This window comes from Echinops telfairi, unplaced genomic scaffold (genome assembly GCF_000313985.2).
Source record: "Echinops telfairi isolate 266 unplaced genomic scaffold, ASM31398v2 ScPeMD7_9;HRSCAF=40, whole genome shotgun sequence".
Lineage (NCBI taxonomy): Eukaryota > Metazoa > Chordata > Mammalia > Afrosoricida > Tenrecidae > Echinops > Echinops telfairi.
Genome location: NW_022103906.1, coordinates 40,500,875 through 40,519,868, shown reverse-complemented (window position 1 = coordinate 40,519,868; position 18,994 = coordinate 40,500,875). Strand labels below are relative to the sequence as shown.

The following is an 18,994-nucleotide window of genomic DNA, read 5'->3' as shown; positions in this document are numbered from 1 at the left end:
GGCCCTGTACAGCCTCCACTCCTCAAATCTATGCTGTTTCACTGTCGTGGACAGAGGTGACTCCTGGGATTTCTCTGGCTCCTTACCTCTACCAGAGCACTAGTGCTCACTGCTCGGCAGCCCAACCAACAAATGGGACACATTTATGACTTTATTTCTCCTGGGTCTAGTTTCTATCGTATCCCACTTATCTTTAAGTAGAATACTGAAAGGATCTAATTTCAATTCTTTCCACTCGTATCTTTCCAAAGCCAACACTAGACAAATAAAGAAATATGCCGAGACACACAGAGAAACATGCATCTACATATACATATATACACACACACATACACATGTGCATCTACATATACACATATATCGGAGTCTTGGTGGTCATTAGTGTGCTCGTCTATTACCTGAACCATGGGTGGCTTGAAACCACCAGCTGTTCCTCCAGAGAGAATACGGAAGTCTGCTTCTGTAAAGACTGCAGCCTGGAAAACACTGTGGGCAATTCTATTCTATCCTATAGGATCACGAGGAGTCAAACTCATTATGATGGCAATGAGTTTTTAGAGTGTTTGTTTAATCAATATATACAGTAGTCCCAACTTCAAATAGGGTTACATTCTGACAACTCCTCTATTGTAAGTTAATTCTGATATAAATTGAATACCTCCATTTTCCCAAAGCTTCTTACTAGTATCTTTATAGATCATAGCATTGAACATCTGTGAGTGAACATCTGGGAATGACTATCAGCAAATCACACATTGCAATGCTGTATCATATAGCTAATGATGGATCTACCCCCAAAAGGGTCTAAAGTGTGGTTCCTGGTAATTAGAAAATGTCATTAATCAGAGACTACCTGTATAAGTCAGAATGCTACAAAAACATAGAAACCTTTATTAAGCAAAAACAAAGCAAAAGTCAAAATGTGAAGTTACTGTTTCTCAATATCTCCTCCACCGAGGTCTACACACTTCTGAAGACAGGGTTCCCATCTCGCTGACCCTTCCCCAAAGTGTTCTACATGCTTCCTTTACACAACCTCAAAGCTGGCATGCTCACTGGCCTCAAGTAGTGTTCCTTTGAAATTTTCTTTGAATTTGGGGAACCAAAGTAAGTCTCAAGGTACAAGAAAGATGAGGGCAGTAATGCAGATGAGGCAGGTTCCCCAACAAAATTCTCATAGTATAGAACAGCTCTCCTCAGGAATGAGCAGGTGTGCTGTTAGGATGGAAAACAATTCTTCGACTCCGTTTTGCTGTCTTTTTATCACCAGTACAGTTTTCCATTTCTTGATACTTCTTCCCAATGAGACTCATGCTAGTCCTGTGTCCTTTGAGGAAATCTATCAACATCACCCTTTTTGAGATCCCAAAAATAATCACCATACCCTCCTGAGCTGGCCTTTTTGCCTTGAATTTAACTGCCCGCGTAGATCTTCCAGCAAGCCGTTGTTTGGATTGGACCTTCTTTGGAATCCACCGTAAGAACGCTAAGATGGATGCATGCTGCGAGAACCTGTCTGCAGCCATCCACTGATCACCGAGGCCGGCTGAGACGTGTTTTGTTGGGAATAACTGGAACTGCGCAAACTAAAACCCTCGGACCATTGAGGTGATCCCAACTCATAGCACCTCCACGGGAGAGGGGCCCAATCGTGTTTTCCCATCTGGAATCTCTTTCTTTTCTTCTGGGATCTTTACATGGACAAATCTCCAACCCTGGCTTCTGCAGGGACACGCACTACCAGTGGGTGCCCATGGCCAATCTTTTGGGTAAAAGCAAAGAAAGTAACCATTGCACTACCAGAGCTCTTGATATAGGAAGGCTTCAAAAGTTGGTGGGAAAAAATTAAATGAAAAGATAATGGAATATTTCCACAAGATTTTTAGATCCCCCAGGCATATGTACACACATATATTCATATCCACCCTGGATCAAGTTTCCACTCACTGACTTTGTAACATAACAGATTCACCTTGCTCATCTTGTTAATTTGTATTTCCTTTCACTCCTACCATCATCACCCAGGAGCCCAATATTTCTAACTCTGCTGCTGGCATTCTGCTAACTCCACCTACCCCTGGGTGTGGTTGCCCTTCCGTCCCAGCATGCTATACAATCATACTCAAGAAGTGAGAAATACCACTATGCTCCTGAAAGCTGATGCTAAACAATCCTGATTAATCTAATGAAATCAAAAACATCGTGCTTGAGTGCTTGACTTCTGCCCAATTAAACATCTGTTACGGGAATCAAAATCTCCTGGCTGCTATCACAGGTGACATTCAGAATCACTGTCAGCAGTGTAAGCAATACCCAAGACACTAGATGTCAAATTCAGTGAGCACAGTACCTAATGGCAAAAAAAAAAAGGTGAGAAGAAATATCACTTCCCTCCATAATTGCCAAGAGGCCCAGCCCACGCCCCCTAAGTTGGTCAGGCTAACTCACTGAAAATACTTACCAAATGCGCATGCCATCTGGGAAACAAATGCCGAGGGAATCACACCTGCCCAAGTGTTCTCAAGAGGAGCTCACCCAATGCTCCCTTCAGAGGCGTGAGCCCTTGATTTGTCTCCTCCAAATCCTAACCTCCGGTTCCTATGAGTGTGACCTTAGGTGGAAAGCATGTGTCTACAGAGACAGCTCATTAGCCTGAGGTCAGTCCTACAGGATGAAGTAGGGTCAGTCCTACAAGATGCGGAGAAGAGACCAGGAAGGATCTTTCCCCAGAGCCTTCAGAAGGATGGTTCAGGGCCAGGCAGTGCTTCATTCTGCTTACATTGGGGAGCTATGCGCCTTACCCAACTTGATGGTACAACAACAGCCCTGTAGATACATGGAATCCTGACTTCCAGCCTCAAGAAATGTTGTCTTAAACCACCCCATGAGTCGTACTGATTCAACAATCCTAAGAAACTGGTGCAGGAGCAGAGCAGTGGAAACAGAAGGCAACAGCCCTACTTACCATAGAAGAGGAAGGCTTTCGTCATGGGATGATGCAGGTAGGTCCGATTGATGGTGAAGAAACAAGCGTCTGCCCCACACTGACCTAGCCTTCCGGTTTCCCCCGTCAGTGGGGACCACCAGAGCATAACAGGGTGGCTGTCAGTTCCAGCTGTCTTTTCCCCATTCAGAGTCAGTGCTTCTTTCTTGAGAAGTGGATAGAGATGTTTGGGCTCTTCTTCTACTTTCGCGTGTCCATTTTGCCCACTGGAACTTTTAAACTGCCTCCTTTCAAATTTCCCCAGCTCAACCACTACCTAGAAGAGAAGACAAATGTTGCCAGGGTAAGAAAACCTCATTTCCTTTCTTGTAGGTCCCTCCCATCCTGATGATTTGGCCTCTGTCTCGGTGTTCTACTACTGCTGCTGCTGCAACAAATGACCAGAAACTTAGTGGCTTAAAACAGAAAAGATGTACTACCTTGCAATTCTTACAGTTAGAAATACCACACAGATCTCACGGTCATAAAACCAAAGTCCCCGCAGAGCTACCTTGCTCTCTGGAGGCTCAGGGAGAATTCCATTCTGAGCCTTTGCAGCTTCCGGTGGCCACCTGCACTCCGTGTGCTCTCCTTCCATCTTCAAAGACAACAATTTGGCATCTTCTCTGCCCCGTCTCCATCATCAGAACTCTCTGTCCACAGCGGAGGGAGAATGGGTTTTGAAGGACTCAGGTCGGTTCACCTGGATAGTTTAGGATATTTGCCCCACCTCAAGATCCATAACTTGACTCACATCTGCAAAGTCCCTTTCACCACACAGGGTAACATATTACAGGGATGTAGGGACCTTGATGGCATAGTCAGTAAAGCATAGGGCTGCTAACCACAAGGTCAGAGACTCAAACCCACCAGCTGCTCTAAGAGAGAAAGTGAGGCTTTCGGCTCCTATGAAGATTTACAGCTCCAGAAAGGGAGCCACTCCAGTCTGCCCTAAAGGGGCTATGAGTCAGAATTCACTTGACCGCAATAGGGTTTCAGAGGTGGATATTTTGGGAAGGGTCATTAATCTGCCTACTACAGCCGCCAAGTGTCTACCCACACAGAAGCTTAAAAATTCTGCTTAAGACTACAAGAAATACACTTCTTCTCCATTTCCTAGACATAAACAATATAGAGAAATAAATTTGCCTTTTAATGAAATCCATGGTAAACACAGCTATTACCTAACTATCAGTAAAATTTATTCTCTGGGGAAAATGAGTTGTAAATTACCAGTTGGTTTATTTTTAGTACAGTTAAAGAAGTCATACATGAATAGACATACTGTTTCTGACAGCCACTAGAAAATAGATATAATGACGTATTACTTAACTCAAAAATTCTTTGAGTTCTTATTATCAACACAGAACGTGCCGAGGGTCCGTGGGAAAGGGGAAGGCACTCCGTGAGATGGACTGACACCGTGGTTGCAGCACTGGGCACACACAATGGTGAGGATGGTTCAGGGCCAGGCAGTGCTTCATTCTGCTTACATTGGGGAGCTATGTGCCTTACCCAACTTGATGGTACAACAACAGAACATGTATACAGAGCATCCAGTCCTTCCACTTAAAACCACATTTTTTCATTTGTTTTGAGCTATTCCAAGCCTGAGTCCCTGGATTCAGGCAGGCAGGAGCAGTAATCTGATAAGCAGTGGTGGCATGGAAACACTCACTCGGTGCCCTGGTGTCCATGCCAATTCCTAGCGACCCTACTGGACAGGGTAGAACTGTCCCCATGAGTTTGCGAGACTGTAATTTTTTACAGGAGTAGAAAGTCTCATCTTTCTCCTGGGGCTCAACTGGTGGTTTCAACCCGCTAACCTTGCTGTTAGCAGCCCAATGCATAACCACTACACCACTAGGGCTCCTTAGAAACATAGCACTGCCTTCATATACAATTTTTTTTTTTTTTTGGTTTAAAATCAGGACAGGTGAACATCAGTGTTGCACACATTCACCATATATATCCACTCTCTTTTTTTTTTTTTTCAGGTTAAATAAAGTAGTTTATTTATATGCATTTTTTTAACATTTTATTAGGGGCTCATACCTTCATATACAATTTTAAGGCTACATGAGAGGACATTATAAAAATATTATGTATGAGCTCCTCCATTAGTCAACCAGAAATAGTCCCGGTGTGGCCCATGCCTCCTTTTCAGCATCCAAGGGCTGTGAGTCTTTTAAATGCTCAAGACTTTTGGTGTTAGAAATAATGGTCTTTAACTGTTCATGAGGCCCATGGAGTCTGAACTCCTTGGGGAAGGTCCATAGCTTTCACTGGATTCTCAAAGTGGTCTCGGGCCAAAAGAATAGTAAGAACCACTAAATGAAAGTCAAGCAGTAGTCTAAAAAGAGTAAGGAATTGCATTCACTTTTTAAAATCCTGTACAGGATGATCTGTGACAACAACCATATCTTAAAACAAAAAAGAAAGCTAACCCTGGACAAAAGACTTCTCAGCATTTTTGTGACAGTAACAGTGGGTTGAACATTGTGCTGCGATCTGAAAGGCAGGTTCAAATCCACCAGTTGCTCTATAGGAGAAAGCTGAGACTGTCTGCCCCAGTAGAAATGTACAGGCTCAGAACTTATGGGGCAGGTGTATTCTGTCCTATGGGGTCACTGGTGACGGTATGGGGAAGGCATTGGGCTGCTAACTGCAAAGTCAGCATTTAAGCCCATCATTGAACTTGGTAACAATTTCGATGGTCTTGGAAAACCCCATCTATCTCACTTTTCTTTCCAACATACAACTGTGATGCAGTGAAATCACTGAATGGGACTCTTCTCTCCTTAATCTTTGTAACGCCTACCCTGTGAGTGGGTAAGAACATGCAATTCAGGTATAGAGGACTGTACCTTGGGATTGTTCACTTTTTTATCCTGCTGAGTAAGACAGAAGGGAGGCAGCCAGAAGCAGTAACAAGACTCCCACAACCATCAAAGAGGCAGAGTCACATCATGATCAGAGCAAGTGTGAAATCTTTGTCTGAAGTAGCAGAGGCCATGGAGCCAAGACTAGGAGGCAGAATGGAGGAAGAGCACCCAGACCAGAAGGCAGAGCAGCTGGCCCACTCTCTGGCCCACAGAGGCAGAAGCAAAAGGACCGTGCGAATGACAGGCCAAGGACCAGTGAGAGGCAGGCCTGCCAGCACGCTGAGACATGGGCAAAGAACTGTGTCCTTAATGTTTTATAACCTGTGCGCATCCCTAATAAACTCCATACCTGTATTGTCTGTGAGGAATTATAAAACCCAGCAGAGAAGCAGAGTGCCGAGTGATAGATGGCTGGTATCAGGAAAAAGGTAAAGAAGAATGAAGGAGGGGTGAATGTGAAGACTTGCGGCAATGGGCTTTGGGTAGCGTGGAGTTGGGTTCTCCTTCTCCCTGCTAAAGCCTGACAAGGCCTCACATGGTCCCCGTGCCAGTTCCCCCACAAACAACTGGGGAAAAAAGGTCCTAAGGACAGGTGGAATATCCCTTACAGGTAACGTCTGCCTGGCATTTCTGATCAATGTCTACTTTGTAAGGGTTATGCTCATTTCCATGTGATAGGGCAGCCTTAAAGAGAAATGATTCTGTGCAACATTTTCATCTAAAAAAATCTTTGCCTCAGATATCCCTAGCGGGTGTTAGGGAATATGGGGGACAGAGGAACATCATGAACAAAAGCCCAAGGATAAAATCAACCAAAGCCAACACGTGGGGAATGCGAAAGGACAAATGACCCAATTCTTCAACAAGTCCACGCCCTTGAATAGAGTGGGGCAGAACCAACTTTTATTTTAAAAAAGGAAACAAAAACATAAGATTCACAGCTAAATAAATGTAAAGGTTTAAATCTAGATTCAAGCCAACCAATTACAAAAAATTCCTTTGGATAGTTGCCAACAATTTAACATGGCCTAGGAATTAGATAATCCTGAGTGATTATAGTTCCTTTTGTTGGGTGTTATAATAGTACTATGGCTATATTATTATTTTTACATTCCTATCTGGCATAAATTATAGTAAATCATACCCTACCTAGCAAAATGATACAACATCCTGGATTTGCCTTAAAATATGCCAAATGCATTCATGAATTATTTGTGCAGTTAAAAAATAAACAAAATTCAAAAGTAGATAAAGATAAGTATGCACTCCAAAAATTTGCAAATCGTAGTTTAAAGTGTAGTTATAGATGATCAGGAAAAAGGTAAAAATAGAAAAAAGATGCCTAAGATAAAGCATTTTCTCCTCAGAACTACAATGTTTGGCATCATTTGTTTTGTGTTTAGATTGCTACTGCTAAAATAATTTCTCGTATAGAATCCATGGCATGATTTTTTATTAAAGCCTGCCTTTACCCAACTCATGCGGCAAATTATTTCATCTACCTAGCTCATAAACCAGTAAAACCAGGAAAGGTCATGCATGTATGCATTGGCGTACCTTCTTCAGTCTCTAAAACACTGGCCACGGAGTCATTCAATGTACTTGGAGGACTGGGAGACAGCACAGACCCTACTCTGAGCATCAAAACGGAAGCCGAGATTCAACGAAGGGTCAGCTCCAGTCACCACATCACCTCTCGTGCTCCAGAAGCTAAGAAGTTACACGATGCCCAGAGCATGGCGATTCATTCCAGCATCAAAGGACAGCTGTGAACTTAGACTCAGCCATTACTCACAGCTGGAACCAGTGCCAGGGAGAATGTCTAATGAGATCAACGGTCTCTTAATTTCTCACAGAAAAGCAGCAACAGCCTGCAGTCCCCACTTCACAAGCAGGACTTGGGTACCTTCAAGACAGGGAAGAGAGTCAAGTGCTTCCTTGTGATCCCACTCTGGCAGCAGAGATGGAAGAAGCCCAACATGATAAGGCTGTCCGCCAATATGATGGTATAAGCACTGCCTCACTAAATCCTAATCAAAGAGAAGGAATATGCTGTAGAGTGTGAGGAGTCCAGAGAACTCCTTAGTTTCCACAACCTCATGCCTCATGCCCAAATCATCTGTTAAACTCCTTGTGATTTTGAGGTACTTCAGTGGGTGCAAAGTAAATCTGAAGTTATATCTATATTTTTGCTAGCACTGTGGAAGTTTTATTGCAATTTGAAATAAACAAAAGAAGTCCAGAAGAAATGATTGAGCTAATAATTTATTTTATAAGGATTGGCACAAAATTGTTTCCTCTGAGGTAGAGGTTAGAGATGTCCCAAATGTTCAACTTTCCCAAACTGCTGTCTCACTCCATCGTCTCCAGCATCAAGTACTCCCTTTCCGCTCCCTGAAGACTGGTCTCTTTCTCTCTCTCTCCCTCGCTCTCGCTCTCGCTCTGCCTTCTGCCTTCACCTTCCTTCTGGCAAACCACTCTGAGCCTGCTAGAGCCCTGGGATAAACTGTGCAATTGGATCCACATGACCTTGCACCCACCAGCCTGTGATCTTCCTGCATTCTGCATCACTGCATGTGATTGTGTGAATATGAAGAGGACTTATGGACTTGAGTTGGACTGGGGTGGGGTGTTTGCCTGATATATAAAGCTGCTTGGTATAAAGCTCTTCCTTACACCTATGAGTGGCATTGGATTTGTTTCTCGAGTCAACCAGGCCTAACACACTGCCAATCTCCTGAAAATCATGGACCAGCCAAGTTGGCACATAACCTTAACAATCACAGGCTCCATAGACTTTATTTGCATCAACAGCAAGTTGTCCAATCCCTTGGTGGTCAGAGAACCTTATTGCATAAGTCATTTTGTAGGATTCACGAAGACTGTAACTAGAAGAATCTTATTAACTAATTCACCACACCATATTGATGAAAGGGAATAGGTAGGAAGGCTAAAGGAATGTTTCTTTTCATTAAGCCTAACAGGCTTGAGTCTGGTAGCATATGTGAGAATGACAAATTGATTAATGCACATGTCTGTGCTCTGCACTTACTACAAACTACTATATTTTTCACAGACAATGCACACATGTAAATAATGTATATGCATATAACACAACAGGCATAGGAAACTAATGAATGAGAGAGTTGCATGGTTTGCAAAACTGTATGCAATATGTGTTATGCCTGTTGTAAAAATAAACAAATGAGCGGTATCTTGTTCTCAGAATAGTCCTTGCTGTTTCAAGAATCATTATATCATTTAGATGTAACAACTATAGCAAAAATTGAGGAAGTCATCCAATTTAGATCCAACAAAATAGACTGAACATGTTTTATCATGGTCCATTCCACTGGACCCAGGATTCTATAAAAGTCACAAGCTAACCCCCAATCTTACTGCTTAAAAGTCACCAGCAGAACCCCAGATTTATTGCTATTGGACAGACCCACGCACTAAAACTCTTGTGTTGTTGTTTTTAAAATGTAGTTTCTCTGCTGTAGACAGTTAGAAAGCCCAAAATCTTGAGAAATTAGGTGAAATGTGAATTACTTGGAATTCTGAGTGAAAGGGGTGGGTGTGGGGAGGTGGCAAATGCCCAGGAATCAACACTCTGCAACCTCAATTCTGGGTACCTGGAGTGTGACAAGCAGAAACACGGTGGCTGTGACGCACAGGCAAGATGCCAGCAGCTTCCTCCTCCGAATGTGCCCCATGCTGCCCTGCACTGGATGACTGACAGAGGGCGAGCCTGGTTACCAGGTGTTCTCGCGTCGGCCCATGTCCTGAGAGAACTTCACGCCGAGGAACCATCTGGGTGCCAATTTCTTCCCCTGCCATTCCTGCTGGTACGTGGTCTCCATGAAGGATTGAATTCCGAGGCTCTGGGTGTGCCTGGCTTGGCATCTAGAGAGAACAGCATGCAGTCTTCTTAGGCTATCGCCAGCGCAGCTTGAGATTCTTGAAGGCAGAAGGCATCAGAAAATTCTGTAACAAATGAATTATCTTTCAGCCAGAGTGCAGAAGATTTTCTAAATGTAGTCCTGCAGGATTATTATAGAGAAACCCGAAACTGAAACACTGAAAGGATCACGTAGTCCTAATGTCCCACTGATCAAAAAGGAAACCATGCCAAACGAAGTGAAATGACTTGCCCAAAGCCATACAGCCCAATAGAGGTGGCAGACATATGAAGAGAGTTGGATCTCAAACCTACCAATCCTGTTTCCATTGAATTATCTGTTTCTTCTTTCATCCAAGGACTTCTCGCGGTCTATGGTGGTTGAAAGACTAAGCTCTCGAATCAATGGGCCAGGACTCAAATCTCAACTTCCTAGCTGTTTTACCTTAGCCTCTCCATAATTCAAGTTGCAAAATGCACATAATATAACACTGACTCAAAGAATTATTGTGAGAATTATGTGGGATAAGTAAAACACCTATTCAGGTCTTGGCACATAATAAATGTTCAGCAAATGTTTGCTATTCTTGCTTTTTATAGTATTATAATTTATCACACCTTTAGTGGAAAATAGTTCATTTCATTTAAGAATAAGGTTGCTGCCCAATGAATGGAAACTTCAAAAGAAAAATGCTCACTTTGCCAGAGAGAGATGGTAATAATATGTATTGATTGGCCTATCAGAAGCAATGCCTTTCCTAAATATTTAGGGTGCATTAGCTCACAACACTTGAGGTAGCAATTATGAGCCTCAATTTTATGGGTGAGAGAACTGAAGTTGAAAGAGGTAAAGTAATTTGTCTAAATTATAATCCTGATAAAATACAACAGAAACTGGTCTGGTTCTGAAATTTATGCATCCTTTCTCTTTCTTTCTTTTTTTGCCTATTTCATTTATTTATTTATTTGGCTTTTACTAAAGCTATAAAATGCTCACTAGGTAATGCTAACTTAACTCACAGGCTGTCTGCTGGAGCCACAGAGCATCCCTGTGGAGAGCAGCTCTCTGGCAGCTGGCATCAAAAAGTCTTAACAAAAAGCACAAACATCTACTCGTTTATGAACTACAGAAAAGGTGAAGCCAGCACTTCAAAAGGAAACCAAACACACTGTCATCGAGTGGATGCTGACTCATTAGCCCCATAGGACAGGGTAATACTACCTGTGAGTTTCTGAGAGTGCAACTCCTTAGAACTCCTTTTTCTCCATGGGAGCAGGGGATGGGTTCAAACTGCTGACCTTGCGAATCACAGCCCCACCTCCCCACCCCCCCAACCACTCTGCCACTGCGCCTCCGGAAGCCAGCATAGAGGATTCCAATTATGGCTCGGTCACTTGCACATGATACAAATTTGGACAAGTTGCTAAGTCCTTCCAAGCCTCAATTATTTCATAGTAAATAATAAATACTCAATATTATTTTTCTCTACCATGCATAATGGAATTTATCAAATGATCATTTTATGTGCAAAGCAATGTACTATAGGTATAATTACTGTAACCCAGGCTGGGTAACATAGTAATATTACAACCTAAAATATGTATAAATTATGTAATTATACGTATATCTGTATATATCAATACTCAAGTGTATTCATATATTCATATGCACTTTCTAAAGAAGGTATCATTATTCCCAATTCCCATGCATAAAGAAACTGAGTCTCCCCTAGAGTTTCTGTGATTTGCCAAGGATCACATTTTTTGAAGGTTAGAAGTTGGTCTTGAAATCAGTTCACCTGACTCCAAGATCAACATAAAGGAAAAGGGGGGGGGGGCGGTGATAGCTTATTAAGAGTCCTGGGAGTCAAGAACACAGAAGGACAAAAGATGGGGGCCAAATCTGAGAACAAAGGCTGGTGGTTTTTACAGTGCAGGCCTATCCTAGGTCCTTTCTGGGATCAACACATGGCTGCCTGAACCATGACAGAATAATTGAAGATTACAACTTATAAAGCCTGCAGAGAATCTCAACTACGGTTATCTCACCAAGCTCAGGGATGCGGTGCGGTCTCACTTCATAACGAGTAAGTTCCCTCTCATAACCACCGAACTACAGAATAGCCCAACACTCACTGCCTAGTTCCGTGCCATCCTAAGATTGTTTCAACCACTGTGGCCATCCATCTCTTTGAAGGTCTTCTCTTCTCTTCTCTGCCTTTCCAAGTGTGATGTACTTCTCCAAACTGGCCTCTCTTGATAACATGTCCAAAGTACATAAGCCAAAGTCTTAACATCCCAGCTTCTAAGGAACATTCTAGCTGTGTCTTTCCAAGATAGATTTGTTAGTTATAGCAGTTTCTGGTATATTCAGTATTCTTCACCAACACCATAATTCATATACATTAATCCCTCTCCAACCTTCTGGGGCACCTTTGTCATTAAGTGAACTTTAGTCTTTGTGTTAGTCCAGGGAGACTAGAGAAACAACTTCATAGACACTCATATGTGTATAAGAGAGAGTTTTATATAAAGGGTAAATGTACATTAAGAAAACATACCAACCCAGTCCAGTCCAAGCCCATTAGTCCGATATTAGCCCATATGTCTGATACCAATCTATAAAGTCCTCTTCAGACACACAAAACACATGCAGTGATGCCAAATGCAGGACAATCATAGGCCAGTGGATAGAAAGTCTTTGGATCCAGTGACGTTGTAAGTATCTCTGTGTTGGCAGTGGTCTCCAAATGGATTCTCCCAGTACTGCATCAGGGTAGGTCCATGTGGCTTCTCCTCAGGGATGTCTCGCAGGAAGTGAGCCTTGTCAGTAGAGAGTCTCCAAGGAAGTGAGTAGGGTAAAAGAAGTCTTCCTAAGGAGGAAATACAGGATTTCCCGGAATTCTCTGGAGAAGGCCTTGTCCACACAGAGGCCTCATTGGCTATGAACCAATTGATAGACTAGACTCCACTCCTTCATTCTTAATCCTCTCCAGTCCCACATTGACACCAGATTATGTAACTACCACAGTCTTCAAGTGGCATCTTTGCTCATTAGCACTTTAAGGAGATTTGCCCAATGAGATGCCTTGTTTGCTTTCTTGACTGCTTCTATCATAAGCATTGATTGTGGATCCAAGCAAGGCAATATCCTTGACGTCCATTTACCATATTACCTATTGGTCGAGCTGTGATTTTCATTTTCTTTACATTGCACTGTAATCCACACCGAAGGCTGAAATCCTGATCTTCATCAACATACTGGTATGCTGCAAGTCCTCCTCACTTTCAGCAACCAAGGTTGTATCACCTGAATATCAAAGGTTGTTAAACTGCCTTCCTCCAATTCTGATGCCACATTTTTCTTCACTTAAGTAAGCTTCTCTGATTATTTGCTCAGCATACAACCCTGTTGCACATCTTTCTTGAGTGTAAACCATTCAGTATTCCACCTGCACAACTGCCTCTTGACAGGTTCCAAAACAACACAATGTAGTGTTCTGGAATTCCCATTCTTCTCAAGAATACCAATAGTTTGTCATGGTCTACTCAGCCAAATGCCTTTGCATAGTTAATAAAACACAAGTAAACACATTTCTGGTATTCCCTGCATTCAGCCAAGATCCTTCTGGCATCAGCAATGATATTCCTTGTATATCTTCTTCTGAATCTGGCCTGAACCTCTGGCAGCTCCCTGTCAATGTACTGCTGCAATCTTTGGAAGGTGATCTTCAGCAAAATTTTACTTGCATATGATATTGTTCATATAATTTGAGCATTCTGTTGGGTCACCTTTCATTGGAATAAATACATATATGTATCTCTTCCAATCAGTTGACCAAGTCGCTGTCTTCCAAATTTCTTGATGAGTAAGTGCTTCCAGCTTCATTGGCTTTTTATTTTGCCCATCGAATCCTTCGATATTTCACCTGGATCTTGATGTCAGCCCACGTGGATCTTCAGTCATTAGTGTTGAATGCATCAAATCTATTCTTGAAATGACTTCTAAATTCAGGTGGGCTGTACTCATATTCTTGTTTCTCCTTGACTTGTTTTAATTTTGTTTAGCTTCTGAATTTGCATTTGCTTTTGAGCAATACCCAATATGAGGGAGGTTGGTAAAAAGATAATGGAGGCAGGGAAGACACTGGGAGGAGTGCAAGAGCTAAAGGCAACAGATACCAATACTGTGACATGCCCAATCCTGCGATGACAGTGATCTGCAAGGAGATGGAGGGACAGGCATGGAGGCCGAATGGATGTGGGAAGGAGAATTTCAGTTCACACAAAAGCATAGAGAGATTTGTCAGAGAGTTATTTATACATGGATATTTACTTTTGCTGCAAATATATCCATGAATGTGGTAGCACAAGCAAGGAGCAAAATTATAAAAACTTATGCAAAACCAGACACGCTGAGGGAATAAGTCACTGGGCCCGAGGGCTCAGACCATAGTATCTCATGGGATATCCGTCAATCAACATAACATAATCCACAAAGACAAATTCTACATTTTACTTTGAAGAGTAGCAACTAGTCTTAAAAGCTCATGAATAGCCTCTGAGGTGCAATTATTGGTATCTCCCTGTCTGAAGGAAATAAGGGTGATGAAAATGTAAAAATGCATGGAAACAATTATTCCAGTAGATTAATGGGCCACGCAAACATCAGTCTCCACAAGCCTGAGACCAGAAGTAAATGGTGCCCGGCTACCTCGTTCTCTCTCTCTCTCTCTCTCTCTCTCTCTCTCTCTCTCCTCTCTCTGCAAGGGATCACAATTAGAAAATCCTGGAGAGAATGGATATAAAATGTGGGACAAAATTCAAAATCATGGGACCAAACCTACTGATCAGATAGAGACTGGTGGAACCCCCAAGATGATGGCCCTTAGTCATCCATTAGGTATGAACATGAATCCACCCCCATAACTCAATTTTCAGCCAAATAATAGAGGCCTCTGTTAGAACAATGAAATACACACACCTTGGACTAATCAACCATTCCAGATCAAAATGGCAGCATTGTTGTAGGACAAATGTCAGAAAGGTTAGGGAAGAACAACAATGGAAACAGGACACAGAGGCGACATGGAGTAAGTGATGTTCACTGTGGGATTGAAGGCAGAGGAGTGAAACGACATGCGCATGAATTGTTGGATGAAGAACTGATCGGCTCTATAAACCTTTATATCCAAGTTTACAGAGCCCTGGACTTTGCTTTCTCTAATGATATTGAATGTCGCCATCGTCCCTTCCACAGATGTAGTCAATTTGATTCCTGAGTATCCCATCTGCTGAGGTCCACGGGTATAGTCACTGTTAGGTTGTTGAAGAAAAGTATTTGCAAAGAGTAAGTTATTGATCTTGCAAAATTCTATCATGTGATCTCCAGTATGGTTTCTATCATCAAACTACAGATCCTTTGTCTTAGTTTTCAACGTTTACATTCCAATCACGGAGAATTATCCATGAATCTTGAACGCATGTTTGATCAATTCAGACTGCAAACGTTGGTAAAATTCTTGAGTTTTCTCCTTCATCACTGACGTCAGTGGTTCATGGTTGGTGCGCACATGTGAATTATAGTCATCGGAACTAGTGTTCCTTTAGGCATATAAATATTATCCTATCACAGACAAACTGGTGCTTCAAGATAGATCTTGAAGTTTCTTTCTGACAATGAAGGTGATGTCACTCCTTTTTTAATTTGTCCTTTCCATTTAAGTAGACCATATGATTATTTGGTTCAGAATGGCCAATAGCAGTCTTTTTCAGCTCACTAATACCTAGGATACTGATCTTTATTTGTCTTCTATTATATCTCATGAATTCCAATTTTGCTCGCTTCATACTTCTAGCACATTCCAATTATTAATGGATTTCGGCAGCTGTTTCTTCTCATAATCCATCGGCAAATGAAAACCCAAACCAAATTCACTGGCATAGAGTTGATGCCAACTCACAGCAGCCCTGTAGGGCAAGGTAGAACTGCCCCTGTGAGTTTCTGACACTAATGCTTTACAGGAGTAGAAAGCCCAGTCTTTCTCCCTTGGAGTTACTGGTAGTTTCAAACTGCTGGCCTTGCAGAGAGCAGTGTAACGTGTAACCATTGTGCCACCAATGATTCCTATCAGCAGTAAATGAAGGTCCCCAAAACTTTACTCCATTCATGTTGCTTCGTGCCATTAAGTTCACTCCACTTTGAGATGGCAGGTCCTCCCAGGTTGTATTTCAGTGCCTTCTAACCCCAGGGGCTCATCTTCTGGCAATGGTTTGAATGCTATATGTGCTATTTCACGGCTACTGCTAAGGCTCTTAGTGACTACACCCTCAGAAGTGGGGTGCCTGTCCCTTCTTTGCAGTCTGTCCTAGCCTAGAAGCTCCAAGGAAATCTGTTCACCCTGGGTCACCCACTTGTATCTGAAACTCCAGGGGTGGAGCTTCCAGTGTAACAGCAACACACAAGCCAACCCAATCCGGCAAACTGACATAGGAGTTGGTGGTAGTGACTGTGGGTCCCTATAATCAACCTCGGAAGAGTTCTACTCTGTTCTTTTTTTTTTTTTCCTACTCTCTTCTATAGGGGCATGCAGTGGGTTTGTTTTTTGTTATCTTAATTGTGCTAAAGGTTACACCTGGGAACATTTTTAGAAGTATATGTCTAATTAACTAAATTAAATTATTCACACTAAGCTGTAATTGTTCGAATAGATTTAACACCCCCAAGAGGTGTTTTCAATTTATAGTGTACACATCTCCAGAACACTCTTGGGGGGTGACTGTCCTAGGAAAGACAGATGATGTGGCAGACAGAAGGCAAGATGCCTACGGGCCTTTGGACAACTCTTCGCGTGCTTTTAACGACCCTTCTTCAACTCAGGACCCCCTGGTGGCACAGTGGTTGACCATGCCACTACTAAATGGGAGGTCACTAGGTCTCATCTGCCAAGTGCTTCAATGCTGGCACTCCTTCATTCTTACCTGCTTCTTCCAAAAGTCCCTTAAGTGATTCCGGTCCTAACACTTCTGAGCACCCTGCAAGTCTCCACTCTGTCAGATGAGTTTCTAGACGGTATCCTGGCCTGTAACTATCCTCTAATTAAAATCCTTCCCAAAGATGTCAAGATAAAGATCAAATTTCTTAGCTCAGTAATCAAGATTGTGTGAATTCCATCTCCTTGTCCAATTTCGCTCTGGTCTCTCTCACACACAGACCCTTGCGTCCTGCTCTTCCTAGACTAATGCACCATCCCAATGAACCCCTACCCATCCCACCCTACGTTAGCATGGGCCATGGCCTCTATGGAACACGCACACCTCTCTCACAGTTTTTCCACAAGTTATTCCTTTCAGCTCTAGCCTCTGGGAAGACTTAACCAGTTGTGGGGAAATCGAGAAGGACTCAGTGGGAACCCCAAGTGTGTCAGAGCAGAACTGTGCTTCATAGTGCTCTCAGTGACTGATTTCTGGGAGAAGTTTCTTTGGAGGTGTCTCTGGGTGGAGCTGAACCACCGACCTTTTGGTTAGCAGCCAATCAATTCATTCTCTCCACCTATGGATTCCTCTCCAACCTCAGCCTAATTTATATCTCCATATCATGTGTATTTATTTTATTATTGTAATAGTGCCTAGAAAGCATGCGACTGGGGGCTTACTTTTTGGATACTTTCTGAAGCTGGTTCATCGAGTGCACGGGAAACAACTCTTGCACATTAAAAGCTCCTGTATTTGGTTATGTTGCACACATCTTCCTTGGGGGCTGTATTCCTTATTCACTTGAAAAGCATGGCATGATTCCATTTTTACCAAGTCTTCCTTATTGTGTTCATAGGTCCTTCTTCTTTTCAATAATAGATTCATAGCTTGCTGCAGGTGTGCTTCTATTTCACTGCATCTCAGCAAGCACACCTTTCTGAAAAGACCAAGGGGACACAGTGAGGGAACCAGGAGACACTGGCAGACCACGTGAGCCAAGACCGGAGTTTCAGGAGGGGGATGGACATTCTAGCCAAATGGCCTTCATAAGGGGATGCCTTTTTAGTGGTGGTCATTGTTGGTTTTGTTTGTTTGGTAAAATACGTGTAATATAAAATTAGATGCCACTGTTATATTCTAGACACATACCACAGAACACACATGCCTGGGTTAATAAGATGACTTCATACAAATGAGTGTCTCTCGTTGTTATGTGCCATCGAGTCTCTTCCCACTCACAGTGGGTCTGTGTAAGGCAGGAAGTAAAAAATGACTCAGCCCCCCTCCCTCCCCACCCCAAAGAGTGATATAGAGCCTTAATCACTGAGTAAATCTGTGGTGGGAGCATTAAAAATAATCGATTTTAAGAATAGTGGGGGGAAACAAGACTGTGACCATTATGAACCACACCAAAAACTGAGCGCGTGAAGACAGACCAAGAGCAGGGACCACCTTTTTTCACATTTGTTTTTCCTTGTACAGTTATCTCGACAACCAACCACTCTTTCTCCAAAATGTTTTTAAATGTCACCTCATGACAATTTTACCACTAGGCAGAAGAGCTAAATTAAAATCCTGCATCTACTTTTATCATCTCTGTAATCCCAAATGTGGAGCTAGCTAACAAACGGGTAAAATGTGACTAATTCCTCACCGCCTGGAAGACAATGGGCTGTACCTGCTGATCTTCTGAGATCTCACCCCCAAGAATAGTGTCCAGGAGCAAAACTTCTCCATGGAAGAAAAGATTAGGCAAATAAAGAGATAACCATCAAAACAACTGAACCAGCAAGATAAACCAAAACTTCTGAAGATATAAAGTAATCATGTGTGCACATAACAGATTTAGGATTAAACATTCTACCATCGTTCACTTCTCTAACAAGCCAACATTAGCTTTTGAAAACTAAGATTTTATTCACAAAGAGAAAGGGTACACGACATATGCAAATATAAACTTTGTTTAAGCATCTTTTAATCTATAGGATAAGGAATGCTTATAATAGATGTCTGCTGACAAGAGAACAACAAGCGATCCAAATTGGTGGTGAGGTGGGTGTGGGAGGCTTGATAAGTCATGATCAAGGGGAATGTAACAAAGAGGTACTGCTGAAACCCTGGTGGGGACTGAGCATGATAGTGGGACAGGAGGAAAATCAAGGGAAATAGAGGAAAGAGCTGGGAGGCAAAGGGCATTTATAGAGGTCTAGATAAAGACATGTACCTATGCAAATATAGTTATATGAGGAT

General features: G+C 42.5%; 1 protein-coding gene across 3 annotated transcripts in view; it reads right to left on the bottom strand.

The window, feature by feature from the left end:
* FUT10 (fucosyltransferase 10) overlaps positions 1 to 18,994 on the bottom strand; it is a 117,365-nt gene that overhangs the window by 95,865 nt on the left and 2,506 nt on the right. The window contains exons 2-4 of one of the 3 annotated variants that reach the window (XM_004696201.2): positions 17,425 to 17,681; positions 9,504 to 9,855; positions 2,966 to 3,260 (exon numbers count right to left, since the gene is read on the bottom strand). In XM_004696201.2, the coding sequence (XP_004696258.1) occupies positions 2,966 to 3,260; positions 9,504 to 9,584 (376 nt within the window). In that variant the 5' untranslated portion in view covers positions 9,585 to 9,855; positions 17,425 to 17,681. Of the gene's footprint in view, positions 1 to 2,965; positions 3,261 to 9,503; positions 9,856 to 17,424; positions 17,696 to 18,994 lie in introns of those variants that run through there. The other 2 variants (XM_045286882.1, XM_045286883.1) reach the window with 2 other exon arrangements.